The sequence below is a fragment of the Chlamydomonas reinhardtii genome, chromosome 7, assembly GCF_000002595.2.
Source record: "Chlamydomonas reinhardtii strain CC-503 cw92 mt+ chromosome 7, whole genome shotgun sequence".
Lineage (NCBI taxonomy): Eukaryota > Viridiplantae > Chlorophyta > Chlorophyceae > Chlamydomonadales > Chlamydomonadaceae > Chlamydomonas > Chlamydomonas reinhardtii.
Window position 1 is genome coordinate 3,657,756 of NC_057010.1, and position 21,529 is coordinate 3,679,284.

The window sequence follows — 21,529 nt, forward strand, 5'->3', positions numbered from 1 at the left end:
CAAGCGTGTAATGTGTTACACGACGGCGTGTTGGCCGTTGCCCCCTGTCGACGCGCTACATACTCTCAGTGATATGCCGCCACCTTCCCCAGTCCTGCCCAGCTACCATGGCGCCCCTCTCCCTGCGGGGTCGTCCCTGTTACTGGGTTGCACAGCTTGACCTTCAATGACACCACACCGCTTCGCTGATTCTGCCCAGGGCCTCCACACAGCACTTACCATGTGAGCTGCCACGCCACCGCGTTCATGCATACACCAACACAACACAGATTCACGAGCGCGCCCGCAAGCACACCCTGACACATGCACACACACACCCAGCCCACGCACACTTGTTCGTTGCCTTCGCATCGCAGGGCCCCAGCCCCCTGGCAAACGGTCTGCGCATGCCCCCGCGATGACTCGACACCAGACACGCACTCTTCCGCCAGGACATGTAGATGCGAAGACCCGCTGAGCCGCTACCCCGCACTTGAACCCAAACTTCATCTGAAAAACCGGGTGCAAACGTGCGCACCGGTATGTTGCAATGTTGCGCGCGCAGACGCGGCACAGCCGCGGGAGTCCCCATGCGGCGTAGATAACTTGCACACCAGGTAGGCAACAGGACTCGCACGTCACTCGCGTGAGATCTCTTTGGGCCCTTCCTGACTCCTTGCTTGGTGGGGAGGCCAATACCTCGGCCTCGATTGTGTGCCGACGTCGCCTGATACGTGTCGAATGATAATGACCCATGTGCGCAACAGCAGAACCGCCTTCCGCGCACGAGCACACAGCCGCCGGTTGACGTCAGCCCGCGCTGTCTGCCGCACGCCTCCGAATGCACGCCCCTATTCCTTCCTCTGCGTACTATGCCATGCAGTAACTTCTCCCGCCCGAGCCTGAAAGCCGCCTGTGACTGCACAAACAATACGTATGTGCCCCTATGACCGCCCAATCCTCTCCAAAGCAGCCAGCCTGTAGCCCCTCGACCCCAGAACCCCAAATGCTGAAGTCCACTCTGGAAGCCCGCATTACCCACCCACCCACAAAACAGTTGTTGTCAAGCCTTGCCGGTTTCCGCTTGCTGCCTGAAACTGCCGCGGGCCCCATCCCGGCCTCTGCCGCCGGCCTCCGCTCTGCTGGTCCTGCTGCTGCAGCACCCCTTAGCGCGGCCCCAGCGCCAGCGCTTGCGCCACTGGCCGCCACTGTCCGCCGCCCGCCTACATGCTGTCGAGCGAGGGGTACTCCTGCTGCAGCCAGGGGTGCTTGAGCGCCTCGGCGGCGGTGGGGCGCTTGCGCGGGTCCACCGTCAGCAGGTGGCCCACGAACTCCAGCAGCCCCTCGTCCGCGTCCGGCATCCTGCAGGTGGCGGCGGCGGCGGCACAGGCGGTGGGTGACACAGGCGGTGGGCAACACAGGCGGTGGGTAACACAGGCGGTGGGTGACAGGTGTTGGGGGCAGTTGTTGGACAGGGGTTGGTGCAGGGTAAGCGCAGTCACCCGCTAACACGTCAAGGCAAGCGACACGCACGACAGGCAGCACGCGCGGGCGGTCAGACCGCGCGAGCCCCCGCCCCAGCTGTGCATCTCCCATGTCGCCTCCGGGGCGCGCGGCGGCAGCGCCTGCATCACACAGCGCAGCCGACCCCGCTGCACAGCGCAGCGGCCCGCTCGCACCTGTGCCGCAGCGAGGTGCGCTTGGGCTGCAGCATGTCGTACTTCTGGGTGGTGGCGTTGCGCTCGTACAGCATGCCGCTGCGCGTGTAGAAGCGGTGCGCGTAGCGGCCCTTGTGCAGCATCCACTCGGGCACGGGGCCCAGAATGCCCTCCAGCCGCGCCAGCAGCGTGGACAGCGAGTCGTTCTGTGGGGATGTTACATTCATGATTAGCGCAGAAAATGGTAGACGGTAGGCAATCTTGGGGGAACAGCGATTGTTACCGACGGGGTAGGGGCAGGCGCACAGGTGGACTAGCGACCATGCATAGCACGCGAGCGGGGAGGCGGCACTGAAATAAGTGGTTCTGCGCGCCTGCGTGACTAGCGGCATGGCAGCTGGCCGGCGACTGCCGGCTCACAACCCGCCATCGCTAGCCGGCGCGCGCTCGAACGGCCCCATCGTGTCAGGCCAGTGACTGGCAGCGGGCAGGGTGCCGCGCGCCGCGCCGCACGCACCTGGAAAAGAACAAAGCTGCTGGACAGCTCCGCCAGGATGCAGCCCAGAGACCACACGTCCACCTGCAGCCGGAGGCAGAGGGAGAGGTAAGGGCGTGTCAGTCGCAGCAGAACTTGTGTCACAGAAGTTAGCAAACCATCCACCTCACAAGGTCGCCCCTGCCTGCACAGTGGCTCGCCAAGTCTGTCCCTATGCTATCTGGGACCCACTCGCTGGCATGTGGGATCTCTCACGCCTCTTGCCTTCGCCTACCCCAACCCATGGGCCTCCCACACCCGCGTGCCCCCTTTCCCCCCACCTTATAGTCGTAGGGCAGACCCAGGATGACCTCCGGCGCGCGGTAGGAGCGGCTCTGCACGTAGCTGCTGAGCTGGTCCGTGATGAAGCAGGAGGAGCCCAGGTCAATCACCTTGACCTCACACCTGCGGCGCGGCCAGGCGGTGTGCGGCGGTATCAGCAAGCCTGAAGCGGACATCACCTAGCACACCCGTGCCCACCCCGCCTCTCTACAACCCTGACAACTCCCAACCCACATTGATGTGGTGGTCAAGCCGACTGCACCCGTTGGGCTCGGACACACCATGCCCCGCCCTGCCCTTTTCCCAGCCGCCCACCTGCTGTAGCTCTTGATGAGTATGTTCTCGGGCTTGAGGTCGGAGTGGATCAGCCCCAGCGAGTGTAGGAACGCCAGCGAGCGCAGCGCCTGCCGCGCGATGCGCTGGATGCGCGCGTTGGTGAAGTAGGCCGGGTCGCCCGACTCCTTGTTGTACTTCTGGAACTCGTACAGGTTGGCGCGCAGCAGCTCGCACACCAGGAACAGGTGCTCCTGTGGGGACGTGTGGGGGTTGCAAGGATGTTTAGCGGTACAGGATGCACTGAAGACTACACGAAGTCGTTGGGGGGGGGTGGTTACACTCCATGATTAGGCAAGGAATGGTAGACGGCAATCTTGGGGGAACGTGTAAGGACTACTATCGCTGTAGGTAGCGTTGGGGGGTGCACTTATGCAGGGGCGCAGGAGGCGCGCCGGCCGAAAGCGTGAAGCGACGCGTGCGGCAGGGGCTGGCGTGCAGCACTGGGTCCCGCATCCTCAACCCCACCAGCGCCTTGCGCCGCCCCCCCCCGGCGGCCTGTCATTCCTCACCTTGTAGTAGAAGAAGTCGTACAGGCGCACGATGGCGTACTCGTCGTTGGGGTCCATGGTGTTGACGTACTTGAGCAGCTTGATCTCGTCCAGCGACTGGTCAAAGTAGTCTTTGTGGTTCTGTGGGCGGCAGCCGTTCATGGAGAACGAGGGTGCGGGCAAACAGCACATTAGCGCCAGAGTGGCCGCGTCGCGTAGCGCGTGCAGGTGTGTGAACGTGTGTGGCCCAGCAGCATCCCCTGAAGCAGCATCAGCGAACGCTGAAGCGCGCCAACACATCCGAACCGCGGCCGCGCGGCGTGGCACGGGGCGTGTTGGGGGCCTGCGTGCCCCCGCATTGCAGCACGTGCGCACCTTGATGATCTTGAGGCACACCAGCTGCCCCGTCTTGATGTCCAGCGCCTGTACCGCGCGGCTGAAGGCGGCGGAGCCCAGGAAGTCCATCACCTGGTACCTGTGGGGGCAGGGTGCGAAACGACACGGAGGCGGAGGGGGATTTACATTCTAGGGGTTGCATTTAAGGAGTGCAGGCGAAGCCAGGAACAGGTGAGGGGGAAGTGCACGGGAAAGGAGTGGCTAGGAAGTTGCTTGGGGACGGAAGGATGGAGACAGGGCAACAGCAGACGCAAGGTCAGCGCAGGGTAAGGCTACCGTGCGGCTGGGGCCACAGACAAGCAACGCGTGAAAAGATGGGATTGTGCCCGCAGAGGCCTGCAAGGCTGCCTCAGGACCCCCGCCCCCGGGCGCACGCCACGCACCTGCCCGCTATGAGGTCGTTGAGGCGGATGGGGAAGTCCTTGGTCTCCTCGAAGCCGGTGCGGTGGCGGCGGTGGATGACGCGCAGCTCAAACACCTCGTACTTGCGGTCGATGTAGTCAGGGTCGTACTCGTACAGCACGTTGCCCTGCTCGTCCATGTGGTAGCGGGGCGTCAGGCTGGACTCGGGCCGCGCGCGGGCAATGTCTGCGCAGCAGGCGGCGGCGGAGGTAGGGATGGAGGAGGGGGCGGGGGTTAGTGAGCCGGCGTAACAAGGCGAGGTGATGTCCGTACGGTGTGCAGCCCGGCCTTCAGGTGTGCCATCGCGCCTTCATGCTCGAACCCAAGCGGGCCGGATGGATAAGTGGGAACATCGACCCGCGGAGATTGCGGTTGCTGCCCAGTGCCGACGCCCGTCGCAAGCCCAACACCCAGCCAGCCGGCACACAGCATGACACTCGCTCACCCTTGGCGTCCGGCGCGCGCAAGTGCTGCTCGTCGCCCCACTCGCCGCCGGCGCCAACGCCCACCACGCCGCCGCTGCTGCGTCTCCCGGCCTCGTCCTCCTCGTCCTCGTCCTCGTCATCTTCATCGTCCTCATCATCATCCTCGTCGCCGCCCAGCCGCTCCTCATCATCCGCCAGCCCCGACAGCGGCTCCGGCTCATCCACGTCGGCGTCATCGGCATCGTACGACGCCGGCTCGGAAAAAGACGCCGCTGCCGCAACGCCATCCTCACCCAGGTCCGTATCCTCGTCATCCGCCTCCGCGGCGACCTCCACCGCCGCGATGGCGGCGCTGATGCTGGACTGGTCGTCGCGCTCGTGTTCGTGCTCGTGCAAGGGTTCGGGCACGGCCTCCGCGGCCGCGCCGATGTGCGGCGCGGAGTGCACGGAGGCGCCGCCGTCGTGGGAGTGGGCGTCGTGCAGGTCCTCCGACTCGAAGTTGATGCGGTGCGCCACCACTTGGGAGGAGTCTGCGGAGCGGCGGAGAGCGGCAGCGTGGTTGGATACTAGTGAGGCGGGGAGGGAGAGGAGGTGAGCGCGACCCAAAAGGCGAGCGGGCGCAAAGCGACGCAGTCCGGTGTTGGCGGTGGTTGCGTTTGCCGGCTGCATGCGGGCCCGTGAGCCGCCAGACTCTTTGGTGCAGACTCTGCAGAGCCCCACATCTGAATACAGTGACCAAATCCATGGTAGCACAATCTTCCACTCTTGCATCCTTTCGTACACCCGCGGCTACATTAATGTTATGCTGCTGCTGGTGGTTATACCACATCAGCCCCGAGCCCACACGGTGCGCCCACCTTTCCGCTCCAGCGCGTCCACCGGCGTGCCCGGCTTGCTGCCGGCGTCAGCGTCGTCGATGAGCGCCAGCTGCGGCATCAGCTGCACCAGCTGCGCCGCCGCCGCCTCCACCTCGCCCGCCAGCGTCACCGAGCCGTTGTGCGTGTCCAGCACGTCGCCGCCCTCGACCTCCGGCTCCTGCCCCGGCCCGGACCCAGCGGCCGGCGCTGGCGCCGCCGCCGCGGCCACACCCGCTGACGCCGACGGTGTCGGCTCCAGTGTGAGCACCGCGCTGACCTCGTTCGCGGCCGCCGCAGCGGCGGCGGCGGCGGCGGCAGCTGCCGCCGCCGCGACCGCCTTGGGTGTCCCCAGCCCCTCGTCGTCCGTGTTGGCTGTGGAGAACTCCAGCGACGGCTCCCGCGACTCGTGGCTGAGCGGCGGCCGGAACTCCCACTCCAGCGAGAAATCCAGGTCTGCGGCGGCGTCTGCGGCAGGCGCGCCGGCGCCGGCCTGCCGCGCCGTGCCTGACCCGGCCGCGGAGTTGCCATCGGGGCTGGCAAGCGTGCCAGAGGTTTCGCCGTCCGCGGTTTTGCGCTGCTCCGGTAGGTCCTGCGCCGCCATGGACGTGCTGCGGCTGCTGAGCCGGTACTTCGAGTACTCTGGGGATGTATGACGACAAGGGTACTTCTGAGTGTCAGGAAAGCAAAAGCACTGAAGCCCGCACAGCAGATGCAGACTGGGCATATGGCCAGTTGTACCCGTCGGAGAAGCATGGACCTCGCTGTGCCATCCCTCCTGACAAAGCAGCTAGCCTGATTTTCACCGTCCCCAGCCCGTGTTGGACGCATGTCCACACCCCGCTGGGCTCACCGTCGTCCGCGTACTCGGCCGGCAGCGCGTTGTCGTCGTCCGACATGGCCACCGGCTCTGACGTACAGCTGCTGCGGACGGAAGGCCACGACGTGAACAGCCGCTGGTCTGGCTCATCCGCCGTGGGCGGCGTCACCGGGAAGCTGAAGCCGCCGCCAAAGCCGCCGCCGCCAAAGCCGCCACCGCCGAACCCGCCACCACCGGAAGCGGCGCCGCCGGTGCCTACCGTGGGTGCGCTGGGTCGCGCCGCAGAGCTACTGGCGCCACCGCTGCTGAGCGCGCTGCTACCCAGCGTCAGGCCGGCACCGTCGCGAGCGTCCGCTGACCGCCTGCAGCATCGCATGATACGCGAATAAACCTTGAGGTTTCAAATATGTACAGGCACGCCCACTAATGCACATTGCAAGAGCTGCAGGTTCTTGTGCCGTTGCATCGCATGCTATGCCCGCCTCTGTCCACCCTCAAGCCACCCAGCAACACGCCCTGCGGCCCCCGCCCTCCCAGCGCTCCTCACAGCAACCCTTCGCTAGCCCACGTACCCGGCCAGCGACTTGAGCAGCGAAGTGCTCTTGCCCGTGCCCTTGCGCTGCCGCTCCTGACTGCCCGTGCTTTCGGAAGGCTGCTGCTCCGAGGGTGCTACGGACGGCGCCAGCGAGCCGGCGGCCACGTCCATGGAGGACGTGGGGCTGGGCCGCCGCTGGTTGCGGAACAGCTCCACGTCCTCATGGTTCACCGCCGGCACCGGCACAGGGAAGTCAATCACCTCCGGGTCCGCTGCGTACTCCGCCTCCGACACCTTTGATGAGATCTGGCCCCCGCCCTCGCCGTCTGCCTCAAAGCCCCGCTCCATCTCGAAGTCCTTAAAAGAGCTGCTGAGCGACTCCACGCGCGAAAGCACCGGCCGCCGCTCCTCCGCTTCTTGCTTCTCCGGGCTCTTGCTGGGCGTGCTGACCGGCTCCGCGAACTTGATATCTATGGGGCCGAAGTCCCAGGTTTCGTCGTGCGTGTCACCCCCTGTGTAGTTCCCCGACTGCACGCTGCTGGCTGCGGTGATGCCCTCCAGGTCCGAGGCGGACACCTCTGACTCGATATCATCATAGTTGAGGTCGCCGGGCTGGTGCATGAAGTATTGCCGCTCGCTGCCCTCGTCGCCGCTTGCAGCGTCGAGCTCAATCTCCGCGAAGCGCGACGGGTTCGGCACCTCCTTCCGGCTATAGCCCGGGTCGTCCATGCCATCGTAGTCATCCACCTCTCCGTCCCAGGCAGCTGCAAGGGCCCAAAACAGCGTCAGCTCGCGAGCAGGCACAACGGATTAACGCATCGGCCCCACGAAAACTCACGTCGTTGCCGGGTAGCCGAGGGCCTGGATTGTCGACGTTTAGCACGTGTTACAGGAGCCGTAGTCGGAGGGCTGACAGGCGTAGCTGGCTTGCTGGGCGGTGGCGGGGCGGGAGCTGGCGCACTTTCAACTGCACCAGCTGTGGACTGCGCCTTTGGCTGCGCTGCCGGTCCCGGAAATCCTTCCCTGTGAGTTGACAAGCGCACACCAGATCGGGGTTGGGCAGGAGGTTGCGGGACCGGGTTTCGGCAAAATAACATGCCCCTCCAGCTCACGGCCTGCTCACCAGCTCGGTCCCGCCTGCGCAGACTTGCTGCGAGGAGGAGATAGAGCCTCCAGCGCACGCTCCACATACTCCGACGTGGAAGGTGGAGCGGAACAAGCGCTGACCGAAGTTCGCGCAGCTGCGAAGAGCGCTCCTTCCGCGGTGGGGTTCAGCCGCGTGCTGAACTCCTGGAGCAGTGCGCTGTGCGCCTTGTGAAACCCGGACGAATGGAGAAAGTTCACGACAAAATTAAGCGTATCCAGCGACATCGGTTCAGGCGGAGCGACATGGCCCTCACTTTGGCCCCCCGTTGCTGACATTTTGACCACTTGCGGGCCTTGTCCCCTGCTGAGCACTATGGCAAGCCCCTCTCAAACGAGCCTTGGCCAACTAGGTTCAGGCACAACCATCTCGACGACTTCAGAGGTCAACGAGGACCGTGATAGCAAGTCTGGTAAGTAAGGTACCTGTGGTTATTGAATACTACTTGATCTGGCAGAAAAATCGATGCAGTAAACTCTGCTCTGGGCGACAGCACCGATGGCCATTTGGCTGCATGCGATATTCCACCACGGTCTCAGGCTTTCAATGCCTGCGACATGAATAAATATACGAAAGCTCGAGCATTTTGACCATGTAGCCCTGCGTAGACCGTAGTGTTGCTGCCTGAAGGCGCGGGTTTCAAGCGGGGATGAGCACCAGTCTACTTGCGAAGTTACTGGCGCTAGCGCTTACATGGCTCTTAGTTAACTTGTGCGAGGGGCATGCAGAGCAGCATGTCCGAGTCAGCGGGGGTCGCCGAAGGGTGTTGCGGAAGTCGACGCACCCGGCCACAGACACACCGGGGGCCACAGTCCGAGAGGTGCCGCTATCGCACTACGACTGGCACGAGGTGATCGACAGCATGGAGGGCCTGCTGGAGTGAGTAAACACGGTAACATGACTGTCTTAAGTACGACGTCATAGTCAGCGGTACTTTGACGTTGGTATTCTGTCCCGCCCCGTACAGCCGTGTTTCTTCCTTAGTCCATGCCTTCTCGTGCCGCCTCTTGGCCACTTTCTTACACACCCGCACACACGCGCACGCAGTTTTTACCCCCCCTCCCTTGTATCATTATACACAGTGTCAGCCCCGTTCCCCTGTGCTATCCTAACACAGTGTCGGCCCTTCCTTCGCTTGCTGACACCCCCAGGGCGGCGCTGGGCCCAGAGGTGGCGTACTGGCGCACCCGCGGCGTCACGTGTGAGGACGTGGCGGACACAGTCGCCCGCCTACACAACGTGTGAGCAAGAGTGAGGGAGGGCGAGTGCAAGTGCGTGTGCGTGTGCGCGTGCGTGTGTGTGTGCACTCCCAAGCGCGTGGAATGGCTCCAAGACCGTATGGCCAAGTTCTATGGCCCATACACAGCTCTTTCGCTCACACACCGCTCCGCACTGCCCTCCAGTTCACATCACCTCCCTGACCTTCCGTTCGCAGATTCCTGGACAGCGTGAAGGTGGTGCTCATCCGCAACAACACCTGGCACTTCCTGCACCCAGCCGCCGCCGCCGCCGTTGCCAGCAGGGAAGGCGCCAGCGGACCGCATGCTCGGGCGCGGGCTTCTGACGCCAGCTCCCGCCCTAGATCCGGATCCAAGTCTAGGTACAGTTGGCCAGATCTGGTGGCCGCGCCGTTTGGAGAGTGCCCGTCGCCGTGCCAGGCACAGGTAGGCGGAAGGAGCGCACGGCGTCGCAGGAGGCGGCTGGAGGCGGGGAATGGGCATTTGAGGTGCAGTGTGTTGGTCGGTTCGGCGTCGCGGTGCAGCGGCTTCTGTGCTGCGTTGATATGCACTCGTTGCCACCGGGGCCAACCTTAGGTTGAAGCCACGGCACGTGGGGCCTGGGGCGGCTTGGCCGCACCCCTGCTGCCATCTTCTGGCACCGCCCGACGTGGGCTGTGTCAAATTATGGTATGGTGTCAAAACATGAAAGCGGAAGGTGTATGTGATGGTGATGCAGTTTGTGGCGCGCGCCTGTGTACGTACTGCTGATGTTGGCAGCGTGACAGTCTGCGACGCCCCAAACTGCGCAGGTCTGAGGAAATGGATACGTGTGTATGTACTCATGGTATGCACTGCAGCTCCAGGGCGTGTACGACACGGTGGCGGGGCGCCTGCACCACCCCCGAGGCCCCGCCGACCCGCCCTACGACCTGCCCGACATGGTGTTCGTGGTCAACGCAGCAGGTGCGGCAGCTGGTGGCAGTGTGCGGGTGCATACAAGGACTTGGCAACTTGGCGGGGCTATGGCGACGGTGTGCGTGGCGTTCGGCGCGGTGTGCACCGTGTTCGTAGTCGCTTACGGCCCCCCCCTCAAACCGTGCCCTGGACATGCCCCCAACAGACAACATGCAGCGCTTCGGGCTGTACTCGCGGGCGCCCGTGCTCTCCCTCCTGGTGCGAGCTGTGCGCGGGGCCTTGACTTGCGCCACAGGCCGTTGTTGTTAGTTTGCTGTAGCGGCACTGCCGGGCACCGGTCAGCGGACAGCTGAGCAGCGTCCCGCTGGCTGCTTTAGCACTCACCAGCTCACCAGCATGTTCCTAACGCACCTGGCCTCCGCAACATGCTGCTTGGAACGTCCCAACGCGCAGAAACGCTGGGAGGTGCCTTGGTGGGGCAGCAACGTCACGGCGCCGAGGCTGGGCCGCTCACACGTTCACGGCGAGCTACTGCCGGCGATGCCGCTGCCGTCGCGCGTGCAGCAGGCTCTGGACGGAGCAGACTTCAGCGGAGCTGGCGCCACAGCCCAGGCGGATGCTGCTGGGCTAGCAGGGGCGGCGGGGGCCAGGGCAAGGGCAAGGGCGGTCGGGAGCGATGCGATGATGAGCGGCGGTGTGCATCGCGGAGGTGCTGTCGCAGGAGGCAGCGGTCTTCGGCCTTCGCCAAAGCGGCGAAGGCAGAAGAAGAAGAAAAAGAGCAGCAAGCCGGGTGTGAGGCGGGCGCTGCAGCAGGCGGCGTGGCGTGAAGCTAACGTGGTAGCGGGTCGGGCGGACGGAGGCCTGCCGCCCTCTGGGCAAGTGGCCGACAGGGTAGGGGCCGGCGCGGGTGCGAGCGGGCTCGAGACGCATAGTGCAGAGCGAAGCCACGGCTACCGGGAAACACGGCGCCTCCATGGAAAGGCGGCGGCGGCGGGAGAAGACGGCGGCAACAGTGAAGCCGGTTCTGGCGAGCAGACAGGTGGCGGCAGTGGCGACAAGCTGTGGGACATGGTAAGGCCGTCAAGTTCGCAAAGAGTGCTTGAGCTGCAGCATCCGCTTGAGCTTGGGCCCGATGCCATCAACGAGAGCTGGCTTCATGCGCACGTCGCTGACTTCTGCCTTTTGCAGCTGAATGACGCGCCCTGTTGACTAAGCAGCCCCATTCCTACTGCACTGTCACGGTTCTATGCCCCAACTGCCGCGACATCCCGCAGGTCCGGCGCTTCGTGGCCAGCCGCCCGCCCGACCTGCCGCCAGGCGTGACGGTGCCGGACGGCCGCGCCGCGCCGCCGCCGCACGGCCGTCGCGGTCTGGCGCCCAAGAAGCCACCGTACGACATGGATCTGCTGCTGCCCACCATGGCCTTTGTGAGTGTGGCCTCTGCGGGTTGGGTGGGTCGGGAAATCTGGAGGTTGGGGCTTTCATGGGGGGTCTTGCGTGACTGTGGGGCTGGGGCAGGGGTGCATGGATAAGTTGCTGCATGCAGGGCCGCCTAGAAACATGCTGGTTGCGGCAGCTGTGGGCGGCAGTCAACAACGCATCTGCCCGGCCACGCTCGCGACGCTGCAGGTGCCACGCACGCTGATCAAGTTCCCATGGGAGCAGAAGAAGGACGTAGGTAAATGGATTGGTGCGAACGGCTATTGACACCTAGCATAGCGCATTCTTGCGCCTGCCTCGTACTGTGCCACCGCCACACCCGTTTGCAAACACCACCACCAGGACCGCCACCACCACCACCACCAGTACTAGCAGCAGCACCACCACCACCACCACCACCACCACCAGTACTAGCAGCACCACCTTGCGCAGTTCGCCGCCTACCCCGCCACCCTCTTCCCACCGCCCCAGCTCACATCCTTCCCTACCTGCCCGCTCCTCATGCTCCTTCTCCACCCCTCCACTCCCAACCCCTCCACTCCCTACCCCACCGCCCCGCCCCCGCCCCCGGCCGCAGCCTTCTTCAGCGGCGTGCCCTTCTGCCCCCTGTACGTGGACCCGCACCGCATCTGCCCGCGCGTGTTCCTGGCCAACTTGTCCACGCTGTACCCGCACCGCCTGGACGTGCGCCTGGTGCGGCCCTGGACCCGCAAGCGCCTGGGCGCCGTGGGCGTGTTCAGGCAGCCCGTCACGCTGCCGCAGGTGCGGGGTGCGTGGGGGGGTACTGTACGGGGTGGGGGCATGCATAAGGGGTTCAGGGGTTCAGGGGCGCGCTCTGGCGGGCGGGTGGCGGCGGCCGCAGCCGCCAAGGCAGCCGCAATCCTGCTTGTGTCATCTTGTGCCTACGCCAGCGTCCATGCCACAAAACTCTAGGCTAGGTGAGTTCGCTGCAGTGTCTCACTATGCTCTTGAACCCTGTCCGCCACCTTGCACGCTGATGCACCACCCTCGCTGCCACACGCAGCACCCGCCCACGCCCATCTCGGACCACGCGCGCTACCGCTGGCTGCTCAACGTGGACGGCATGTCTGCCAGCACCCGCATGGGCTTCCTCATGACCACAGACTCGGCCATCCTCAAGAGCAGGTGCGGCGCAGGCCCTGATACCGGTCAGCTTCACGTGGTGCGTGGCGGCAGGGCCTGCCTGCGGTCGGGCTCGTTATCTCAGTGCTTTTGAGGTGTGTGGACTGTCCTTAGATTGAACTAAGTCTGTGTTTCACTGCGCCTCCTCCAGGAGCCCCTTCATCGAGTACTACAGCCGGCTGCAGGTGCGGGGCGGGGCTGGGAGGGGTGATGCCTGAGGATGGGGGCTTACGAGGCCTTCCTTCCGGCTGAGTACGGCAGTGGCAATGCCCCTCCACACGAACCCCCTCACCCACATGATTCCCCGCACCCAGCTCCTCTGCCCAGGCTCCAACTCCCAACCGCACCCGCCTCAGCTCCCCTCCCTTTCTCCTTCCCCACCCAACCACCCGCCCCGCCTCCTCCTCCCCAGACGCCCGGCTCGCACTACCTGGAGTTCTGGTCCAACGCCTCCGACCCCTACGACGTGCTGGCCGTGCTTGCGGCGGCGCGGGCGGCGGCGGAGGCGGACCCGGCAGCGGTGGCGGCGGCAGCGGCGGCCAACCAGGCCATCGCGGCGAGGTGGGTGTTTTCGGGCGTGCGAACGTGAGCACGTGTGCACGACTGCACGTTTGTGGGAAGGTGACTCTCCCCTAGCCTGTGCCACCTGTGCATTTCCGGCACCAACCCGCCCCGCTTTCCGCCCCGCTCACTTGGCACCATATCCACACACGCGACAGGTACATCGCGCTGCAGCCCAAGCTGGTGAGTGCTTGAGCCTGGGGCGCGGTTGGCGATGCGCACAGCTGCATAGCTGTGTATCAATGCTGCGACCACATGGTTTAACTGTACCCGCTTGCCGTGACCATCCACTTGCCCTTTCCCTCCAATCGCCCTCTTTGACCCGCCGCTCGCCACCCCAACCTACCCCTACCCACCCGCCCTCCTCTACCCCCTCCACCCCACCCCACCCACCCCACCCTCGCAGCTGTACGCGCGCGCTGCGCTGCTGGCCTACCACTCGCTGGTGTCCGACATGGGCGGCTGCGTACGGGACCTGGTGGAAAGGCTGGAGGAGGAAGGCGAGCAGCAGTGAAATGGAGGAGGAGGACTGGAGGAGGAAGAGGAGGAGGAGGAGGAGGAGAAGGAGGGGGAGGAGGAGGAGCAGGAGGAGGAGGGAGGGTGTTAGCGGCAGTAGGCGGCGATAGCTTGACTGGCAGTAGTTGGCCATGGGAGATGCCGGGGGCGGCCACCAGCGTCGCGTTTTTTGTGTTTATCGCCAGCCGCCTCTGGCTCCAGTCTTACGGACGCCGTCATGCTGTATGAGGGCGGGTTTGTTCGATGCGATTACTGGTATAGTGCGGCGGCGGTGCTGGCAGGTGCTGGTGGTGATACAAGCGTTGGGAGGCAGAGGAAGGTAACGCGAGCTCGGCTCATGATGGCACGCAGCGGCACGCCAATCCGATGTCCGTCGCGTGCTTATAAACCCTTGAGCCCTCTGGTACTACCTGCCAGCTCGCAATTTCAGATGTAATGCTATACTGTAATAATATGTATGGTCTGGCAGATTGGCACGCTGCCTGGCACGCACAGCGGGCACGACGCGCCTTGCATGCTCCAGTATCTACAACTGCATGTGCTGCCACACACGGAGTCATCAGCAGCTCGTTCTTGCGTATGTGCTCTACTTGACTTGCGCTGTTAATCTTATTAGTCTCAGTGCACAGCAACTTCAGTGAGTGCCTAGTGCCTAGGACCGTTGGCACCACGTGACCATACATGTGCAACTGCAACTGCGCCCTGCTGCGTTCACCAGGCCAAACCGCCAAGCAGCCACCGGACCTCGACGGCCCCAGTGCGCACAAACCAACACCAGCACTGTGGGCCTTCTGTACTGCGATCAAGCCTCACTCGTCGCCCTCAAATTGTACGTACCAACTGCCGCCGTCGTGAAACACCTCCGACGTCAGCCCCGTCAGCCCATCTAGCTCATACCGGAGTGTGTTGGGCTTGAAGTCGTAGGTCTCGTGGTTCAGGTCCGAGCGGTCCATTTGGAGTTGTATCGGCCGGTGACTGCTGTACAGTGTTTCCTCGAGTACGTGGTCCATCAGCCGTGGGTGCCTGAAGCGCTTGTAATCTCGGTAGGTGTTGGAGGGCTCCAGGTGGGGCCCGAGCACGAGGCGTGCCATCTGCAGGCGCTGCACACGTGCAATGTGCGACAGCGTGTACACCTCACCCAGCAGCTTATCCACACTGCTGTGGATGTGGCGCAGCTCCGCCACGGTCTTTTGCGATGCTGCGGCTGATTGCTGGGCTGCCTCGTTCACCGCAACCTGCATGAGCTCCTCCGCTTTCTTGGAGAGTGATGCAGGCTGTTGAGCACGCTGCTGCGACCCGCGCTTCGCTGCGCAGGCAAGCGAGACGCGGTGCCGATGCACATTACGCAGTCCGGCAGCGGACAGCGGGCCCCGGCAGATGGGATGGCTGACGTTCAACATCAACATGATGGCACGTGTCAATACTCAGTTAGAGACTACGTGCGACAGAGGGCGGGCTGTGCAAGGGGTAAGTGGGCTAAGATGGGGGCCGTGGCTTTCACGGCCAGGATCCACGCAGGCCTTTGCATCTGTCGGGTGACTCGGGTCGCTGGGTCGGCAGTCTGTCCTGCTCATAATCAACGCGCTACTGTATGTTATTTGTCCTACTTGACAACAATGAGGAATGACATGGTGTTCATCACACCGAAGCGTTCACGAAATAGCTGAATGTCAGAGAATGACAGGCTAGATGAACAGGACGCAGGCTTATAGCTATTCGTATGTGTATTGAGAGTAGAAATGTAGCGCCATACTGAGTGGAGCCGCGGAAATGCGTCGGAAGCGTGCGCCCGCGAGCACGGGTGGCATGTGCACTGCCCTCATCGCACTCCTGCTACTCTTCGCTGCCGCCGTGTCCGCTGGCGCGGCGGGGCAGCGCCCCGGCCGGACGCGCACGCGGGGGCAGCGGGCGCGCGGCAAGGGGGGCTCGGCACGCGGCAGCTCAGGGCACGGCGGCCAGCCGCAGCAGCCGGGCGAACAGGTGCAAGTGCACGAGGCCAAGTTGTCGCGCTACGACTTCTTCGAACTTCAAGGGATGATGGAGGGGCTCATGGAGTGAGCCGGTGGGGGGGAGGGCAAGAAAGGTTTCGTGTGGGGCGGAAGAGTGATTGCACCAATCCTGGTGGGCTTGGTGGGGCAGCCAGGCGCCCTGTGACGCGGCTGCCTCGCCATGCGCGGGCTGTTGTGGGCCACGTAGCCAACCACAGCCTCACACTCGCAGTAAGCCCCGGGTCCCTGGCCCTTGAGTCCCGCCCTGTCCCTGGCCTCTGAGGCCCGCTCCCGCCGCTGTGCCGCTCCGCGCCTCCTCCGCATCCACCCCCAGGGCGGCGCTGGGCCCGGAGGTGGTGTACTGGCGCACCCGCGGCGTCACGTGTGAGGATGTGGCGGATACAGTCGCCAGCCTACACAATGTGTGAGCCGGAGTGAGGGCGGGCGAGTGCAAGTGCGCGTGCGTTACAGAGCACAAGGAGGATAAGCGAAGAAAAACCGTGTATGCGCTGCGCAGAGTGTGTATGCCGGGGCGGGGGCGGCGGCGGGGGCGGGGGGGCGTGTGTACGCACGATGTTTTTGTTGAGGTGGGCTCGCTCACTCGGCCGCACCTAAGCCGCCATGCGTCCTACGGCCCTGTGTCCCTGCGGCCGTGATCGCAGCGCGCCTGACACTGTGCGTGTGGTGCTCATCCGCAACAACACCTGGCGCTTCCTCATGCCTGCGCGGCGCCCCAGTGGCATCACAAGAGCCGAGGGAGGAGGGGACGGCGCCTGGACGTCAACCGCCGCCAATCTAGCTGCGGGGGACGCGGCGGGCGACAGTGTGGGCCGCTCGGGTGCAACTGACAGTAGCAGCGGCAGTAGCAGCAGGACTAGCAGCAGTAGCAGTAGCAGCCGGCAGGGCGCGGCGGTGGGGCGGCGGTATCCGTGGCCGCGGCTGGTTCCTGAGCCCCTCGGTGAATGCGCCTCGCCGTGTCACGGCCAGGTGAGTGCGTGGCCGCAGCCACCACCACCACCGCCTGCATGCATGCATGCATGCATGCACGCCACGCAGCCCATGCAAGTGTTGGAGACCACGCGTGTTACCGAGCACACGGGAAGGAAACGCGCATGTGCGTGCCGATGACGTTGACGCAACCCAATCCCCACCCGCCTTCTGCCACTGCCACTGCCTTACCGTACGTGACGTGTACCGCCCCTGCCGTACCTGCCGTACCTGCCGTACAACTACCTCCACCTGCCGTACAGCTGCGGGCGCTGCACGCCGCCATCTCGGGGCGGCTGCATGCGCGGTGGGCCGCCAAGCGGTACGACCTGCCCGACATGGTGCTGCTGCTCAACACGGCGGGTGAGGCGGCGGCGGAGGGGGGGAGAAGGTGCAGATACCAGCCCACACTAAACGAAACCAACTAAAACGAGCGGAGCACAGGCAGAGGCGTTGGATGCAGGCGACACCAGCCGAAACAGAACTAAACCCTACCCAATCCAAGAGAGCGAGGAGGAGGGCGTGGCCCATGGGGCGCGGCGGCCTGTGTGGAGGCGAGGGGGGGGGGGTTGTAGATACCTGCCCAAACTAAACCAAGGGGGGGAGTCGGTTCCAGCACTGCTGAGGGGGATACGTGGGACGGTCCGGCGGCTGGAGGGCGTGGTAGCGGGCGTGGTAGCGGCAGCGGGTAGGTGATGTAGGTGACGGCCTGATGGGTCCTGCCATGTGCCATGCACCGAGGCCCTGCCCGCCCCCGCCCACCACTGCGGCCCGCCCTCCGCACACAGACAACATGCAGCGCTACGGCCTACACTCGCGCGCACCCATCCTGTCGCTCCAGGTGTGCAGTGTGTGTTGTGTTGTACGTTGCGTGTATGTGTGCTAGCGTGTGTGTTGAGGGTGTGGTTCGCCTTGACAGCACGTGCTGACGTGGGCCCCTTGCTTGCTCACATACCGTATGTCGCTCCACGTTGTAATGTGTGGTGCTTTCTGCTGCAGAAGTGGTGGCGCGTGCCGTGGGGGGCCAATAGCAGTACCAGGGGCAGTAGCAACGGCGGTAGCGCAGCTGGGATCGCTGGTGGCCCTGCTGCTACAGCCGTCACGCTCGGACGCATTGGCGGAGTATTGCTACAGCCGCAACCGCTGCCGCGCAACGTCGCGGCAGCTGTAGCAGCGGCGGTGCGGGGCAGTGACATGGAGGAGGCTGTGCTGCGCGGCTTTGGCATCGCCGGCAGTAGCAGTGATGGCAGTAGCAGTAATAGCAGAACCACTGGTGCTGGGGGTGCGGCGGCGGCGACGGACGATGACCCGCTATGGACGATGGTGGGTGCAGCGACGGGCAGCGAGGGGCGGGTGGTGTACGGCATCGAGTTGGGCGCACACAGAGGCGTTTGAAAGCACGAAGTTGGTATGGGGTCAGTCGGGCTGCTCGAGAGCATTAAATTGCGCTTGGAGGGCACTGCCTTGCAACCGTGATCCTGAGACCCCAACACGCACGCTCCCCGCCCCTGCACCCTGTCCCAGGTCCGGCGCTTTGTGGCCAGCCGCTCGCCTGATCTGCCGCCGGGCGTGACGGCGCCGGACCGCCACGCCGCGCCGCCGCCGCCCGGCCCACCACCGCCGTCATCTCCATCACACCGCAACAACGGCATTGATAACGGCAATGATCTGTACGGCAGCAGTAACGGTACGGAACCGCCGCCGCCGCTACCCGAGTACGACATGGACCTGCTGCTGCCCACCATGGCCTTTGTGAGTCAGCCAGTTTTTTCTGGGGGTGGGTGGGAAAGGTTGGGGAGTTGGTGTGCTGGTGTCACCGGAGTTCACTAGTTGGGGCGGTATTGGGAAGCTGCTGGGGAGCTGGTGTGCTGGTGTCCCTGTCGCCTTCTAGGAGCGGCTGCTGCTGGGTTGTGCAGAAGCGGCACTCTCACATTTGCACGTACGGCATGGTCCTGATCGCCGTATCGTCGTGTCTTCCCGCTGCTCGCCTGCAGTCCCCTCGCAGCCTGACGTTTGCACCCTGGCGGAAGAAGAAGGACGTGGGTAAGTTAATGAGACGGCGAGGGCATGCTGCCCACGTCAACCCGCCGGAGCTTGCCCGCCGCACCGCCACATGCACACCTCCGCAAGCCTTTTCCCACCCACCTGATCCCCACCCTCACCTCCCACGCCCCCTTCTCACCCCAACCTCCCATCCCCAATTCCCACATCCACTTGCCAACCCCCCAGCCTTCTTCAGCGGTGTGCCCTACTGCCCCGACTACCCCACCCCGCACGCCGCCTGCCCCCGCGTGCTGCTGGCGCACCTGTCCCATCTCGCCCGCGCCCTCAACCGCACCAACGCACACCCTGCTCCTGGCCACGACCGCGGCCGCGCCGCCGCCGCCAGCAGCACCGCGGCCACCTCAACAGCCCCCCACCCCCACCCCCCACCCTCCGGACTCCCTCACTGGGGACCGCTGCACCCGCACCCCGCGGCTGCCGTGTCCGCCGCCGCTGGCTCACTAGACGTACGGTTGGTGCGGCCGTACACACACAAGCCCCTGGGCTCACGCAGCCCCTTCGAACTCAACGTCACACTGCCCGCGGTAAGCGGGGCTGTACGACAGGCTTGGGCCGAGCAATCGGCGGGCAGCGGGACACATGCTTACCCAGATGTTTGAGAGGCCGTGTGCCTACCTGCCTCACCTGCGCGCTCGCTGCTCCGCCCTACCTGCTCCGTCACTCAGCGCCGCCCTCGCTGCCACCCGCCGCAGCACCCGCCCACGCCCATCTCGGACCACGCGCGCTACCGCTGGCTGCTCAACGTGGACGGACTGGCTGGGTCGTCCCGCATGGGGCTGCTCATGACCACGGACTCGGCCATCCTCAAGAGCAGGTGCGGCGCAGGGCGCGGGTGCGCTTAGCGTACGGTGTTTGCGGGAGAGGGTAGCCTGTCCCTATCAAACTGTATCACTGCGCCTCCGCCACACCCCCAAAATTGCCTACCGTCTACCATTTCCGTAGCTAACAATGAATGTAATCCCCGCACAGGAGCCCCTTCATCGAGTACTACAGCCGACTACAGGTGCGGTGCGGGGCGGGTTGCTTGGTGCCTGCGGGCCGGATGAGTGCAGCAGTGCACCGCCTGTTCCCCTGCCCCGACTCCAAATCCCGCCCACCTCCCTCCTCTCTCCTCTCCCGCGCACCTCCCTCCCCAACCGCCTCAACTCCCCTCCCTTTCTCCTTCCCCACCGAACCACCCGCCCCGCCCCCTCCTCCCCAGACGCCCGGCTCGCACTACCTGGATTTCTGGTCCAACGCCTCCGACCCCTACGACGTGCTGGCCGTGCTGGCGGCGGCGCGGGCGGCGGCGAAGGCGGACCCGGCAGCGGTGGCAGCGGCGGCGGCGGCCAACCAGGCCATCGCGGCGAGGTACTTGTCCATGCAGGCCAAGATGGTGCGTGACGGGGGCGGCGGGGCTGGGGTCGAGGCTGAGGGGCACGGTTTGGGTTTCGGCACGTTTCGGCACTGACCCTGAAGGAAGAGTCGTGTGGTCGGACTGCACCCCCGCATTGTTCTTAGTCACTTTTAATCTTGGCCGCCTCAGTTCTCCTTTGCTTTTTGCTCCCAAGACTCTCGCCCTGGCACTCCTGCTCTGCCTTTATGCGTCCCGCTCTTTCTGCCTCCTCTGCTTCCGGCCCCGCTCCCACCCGCCCTCCTCTACCTAGCTACCCCACCCCACCCCACCCCACCCCGGCGCCCGCAGCTGTACGCGCGCGCTGCGCTGCTGGCCTACCACTCGCTGGTGCCCGACATGGGCGGCTGCGTGCGGGACCTGGTGAAGAGCCTGGAGGAGGAAGGCGAGCAGCAGCAGTGAACTGGAGGAGGAGGAGGGGGAGAAGGAGGAGGAGGGGGACGGGAGGGAACCGGGTAATGGCAGCAGGCGGCAACAGCCACACTGGCAGGGAGATGCTGGGGTAGACTGTAGCAGCTGTCCGGCTTGTACAACATTGAGGCATTGAGATTGTGCAAGCTGAAAGGATGTCAGACCGGTGACACTTGGTTCAGGACATCCTTCTCCGTACATTTGTTACTAATGTCATTTTGTTCCGGTAGATCGTTAGTTCGATGTGTACAAGTACCCTGCACTCACCATCACCACCATTCTGCACGGCGTTGCCAGCCTACTTCAGCTTCACGTGCCACCGACCGTCCTTCTCCTTGTAAATGAATACTTCCCAGTCCAACCCAGTCAGACACCTGATCTCACATAGGAAATCCCTTGCGTCATGAGAGGCGCCGTCGTTCCAATTGGTGGGGGTATGGTAGATCTCGCAGACACCACCGTCTGCCAGAGCGTCAGCGATGCACCGCTTTAATATCCGGAAGTGCGTCGTGTACCGTCCCTCGTTGGCGAGCAGTGTCGCGTACGCCCGCTGCAGCCGTGCCATACGCGCCTCCTGCCTCGCCTCCGCCCGGGCCTGGTCCACAGCACCGCGCAGGTTGCATAGCTCAGCAACCACCTCGTTGCGGAGGCTGCGCAGCTCAGCAACGATTGCTTCGGAGTGTGTGGCGGACTGTGTCGCCGCCTCCGCCTCCGGCGGCTCCTCGGCCTTCTTGGCGAGGGAGGCAGCGCGGACTGCTGGCGCCCGCAGGGAAGGGCGAGAGCGCGGCGCGAAGGCGCAGAAGGCAGGCCGCGGCGCGACGGCGCGCTGCGGCCTGCGCACAGAGCTGGGCATAATTCGTGTAATTGAGAGCATTGTTTAATTTGATATGTAGCGTGAAAGCGATTGATATTACTGCATGTAGCGCGGCCCGAAGTGGGCGTTCACGGCACGGTTCCTTAACACCTAGGGCTTGGGATGTGATGGGACATGGCAAGGGAAGCAAGTGGCTGACATAGTTGAGTCCCGAGAAACAGAT

The 21,529-nt window shown here is 64.6% G+C and overlaps 4 protein-coding genes across 4 annotated transcripts; 2 read left to right on the forward strand and 2 right to left on the reverse strand.

Moving 5' to 3' along the window:
• Positions 1-3: 3 nt before the first annotated feature.
• CHLRE_07g337300v5 (uncharacterized protein) lies at positions 4-8,296 on the reverse strand. Its single transcript, XM_001700033.2, has 14 exons — positions 7,834-8,296; positions 7,549-7,733; positions 6,748-7,474; positions 6,209-6,537; positions 5,359-5,997; positions 4,522-5,031; positions 4,058-4,262; positions 3,654-3,753; positions 3,300-3,419; positions 2,770-2,981; positions 2,454-2,577; positions 2,155-2,217; positions 1,659-1,843; positions 4-1,341 (listed from the first exon to the last, which is right to left on the reverse strand). The coding sequence occupies exons 1-14, from the start codon at positions 8,079-8,081 to the stop codon at positions 1,203-1,205; spliced, it is 3,786 nt and encodes a 1,261-aa protein (XP_001700085.2). The 5' UTR covers positions 8,082-8,296; the 3' UTR covers positions 4-1,202.
• Positions 8,297-8,416: 120 nt separating this feature from the next.
• CHLRE_07g337350v5 (uncharacterized protein) lies at positions 8,417-14,110 on the forward strand. The gene is made up of 14 exons (XM_043064286.1): positions 8,417-8,733; positions 9,006-9,095; positions 9,290-9,518; positions 9,932-10,037; positions 10,195-10,247; positions 10,443-11,060; positions 11,264-11,416; positions 11,619-11,667; positions 12,007-12,191; positions 12,454-12,575; positions 12,724-12,757; positions 12,985-13,133; positions 13,292-13,316; positions 13,540-14,110. Exons 1-14 carry the CDS (start codon positions 8,717-8,719, stop codon positions 13,645-13,647), a joined length of 1,938 nt encoding a protein of 645 aa, XP_042922854.1. The 5' UTR covers positions 8,417-8,716; the 3' UTR covers positions 13,648-14,110.
• A 50-nt stretch (positions 14,111-14,160) lies between these two features.
• Positions 14,161-15,286, reverse strand: CHLRE_07g337400v5 (uncharacterized protein). The gene has a single exon (XM_001700032.2). It carries the CDS (start codon positions 15,053-15,055, stop codon positions 14,459-14,461), a length of 597 nt encoding a protein of 198 aa, XP_001700084.1. The 5' UTR covers positions 15,056-15,286; the 3' UTR covers positions 14,161-14,458.
• A 100-nt stretch (positions 15,287-15,386) lies between these two features.
• On the forward strand, positions 15,387-21,528 carry CHLRE_07g337450v5 (uncharacterized protein). The gene is made up of 13 exons (XM_043064287.1): positions 15,387-15,703; positions 15,972-16,061; positions 16,300-16,624; positions 16,888-16,987; positions 17,413-17,465; positions 17,624-17,947; positions 18,149-18,376; positions 18,619-18,667; positions 18,854-19,212; positions 19,381-19,502; positions 19,658-19,691; positions 19,890-20,063; positions 20,373-21,528. Exons 1-13 carry the CDS (start codon positions 15,420-15,422, stop codon positions 20,481-20,483), a joined length of 2,253 nt encoding a protein of 750 aa, XP_042922855.1. The 5' UTR covers positions 15,387-15,419; the 3' UTR covers positions 20,484-21,528.
• The last annotated feature ends 1 nt before the right edge of the window (position 21,529 follows it).

What these genes read in the sequence shown, in the direction of transcription:
- CHLRE_07g337300v5 (XM_001700033.2), bottom strand. Translation starts at nt 8,081, where the DNA reads ATGTCGCTGGATACGCTTAATTTTGTCGTGAACTTTCTCCATTCGTCC. An exon ending in GCGCGCGCCGGACGCCAAGG is followed by an intron (nt 4,263 to 4,521) that starts GTGAGCGAGTGT and finishes CCTGCTGCGCAG; the next exon opens with ACATTGCCCGCGCGCGGCCC. An exon ending in CGCACCTCGCTGCGGCACAG is followed by an intron (nt 1,342 to 1,658) that starts GTGCGAGCGGGC and finishes CGCCACCTGCAG; the next exon opens with GATGCCGGACGCGGACGAGG.
- CHLRE_07g337350v5 (XM_043064286.1), top strand. An exon ending in GTCGCCCGCCTACACAACGT is followed by an intron (nt 9,096 to 9,289) that starts GTGAGCAAGAGT and finishes TTCCGTTCGCAG; the next exon opens with ATTCCTGGACAGCGTGAAGG. An exon ending in TCGGCCATCCTCAAGAGCAG is followed by an intron (nt 12,576 to 12,723) that starts GTGCGGCGCAGG and finishes CGCCTCCTCCAG; the next exon opens with GAGCCCCTTCATCGAGTACT.
- CHLRE_07g337400v5 (XM_001700032.2), bottom strand. Translation starts at nt 15,055, where the DNA reads ATGTTGATGTTGAACGTCAGCCATCCCATCTGCCGGGGCCCGCTGTCC.
- CHLRE_07g337450v5 (XM_043064287.1), top strand. Translation starts at nt 15,420, where the DNA reads ATGCGTCGGAAGCGTGCGCCCGCGAGCACGGGTGGCATGTGCACTGCC. An exon ending in CACCCATCCTGTCGCTCCAG is followed by an intron (nt 17,466 to 17,623) that starts GTGTGCAGTGTG and finishes TTTCTGCTGCAG; the next exon opens with AAGTGGTGGCGCGTGCCGTG. An exon ending in TCAACGTCACACTGCCCGCG is followed by an intron (nt 19,213 to 19,380) that starts GTAAGCGGGGCT and finishes CACCCGCCGCAG; the next exon opens with CACCCGCCCACGCCCATCTC.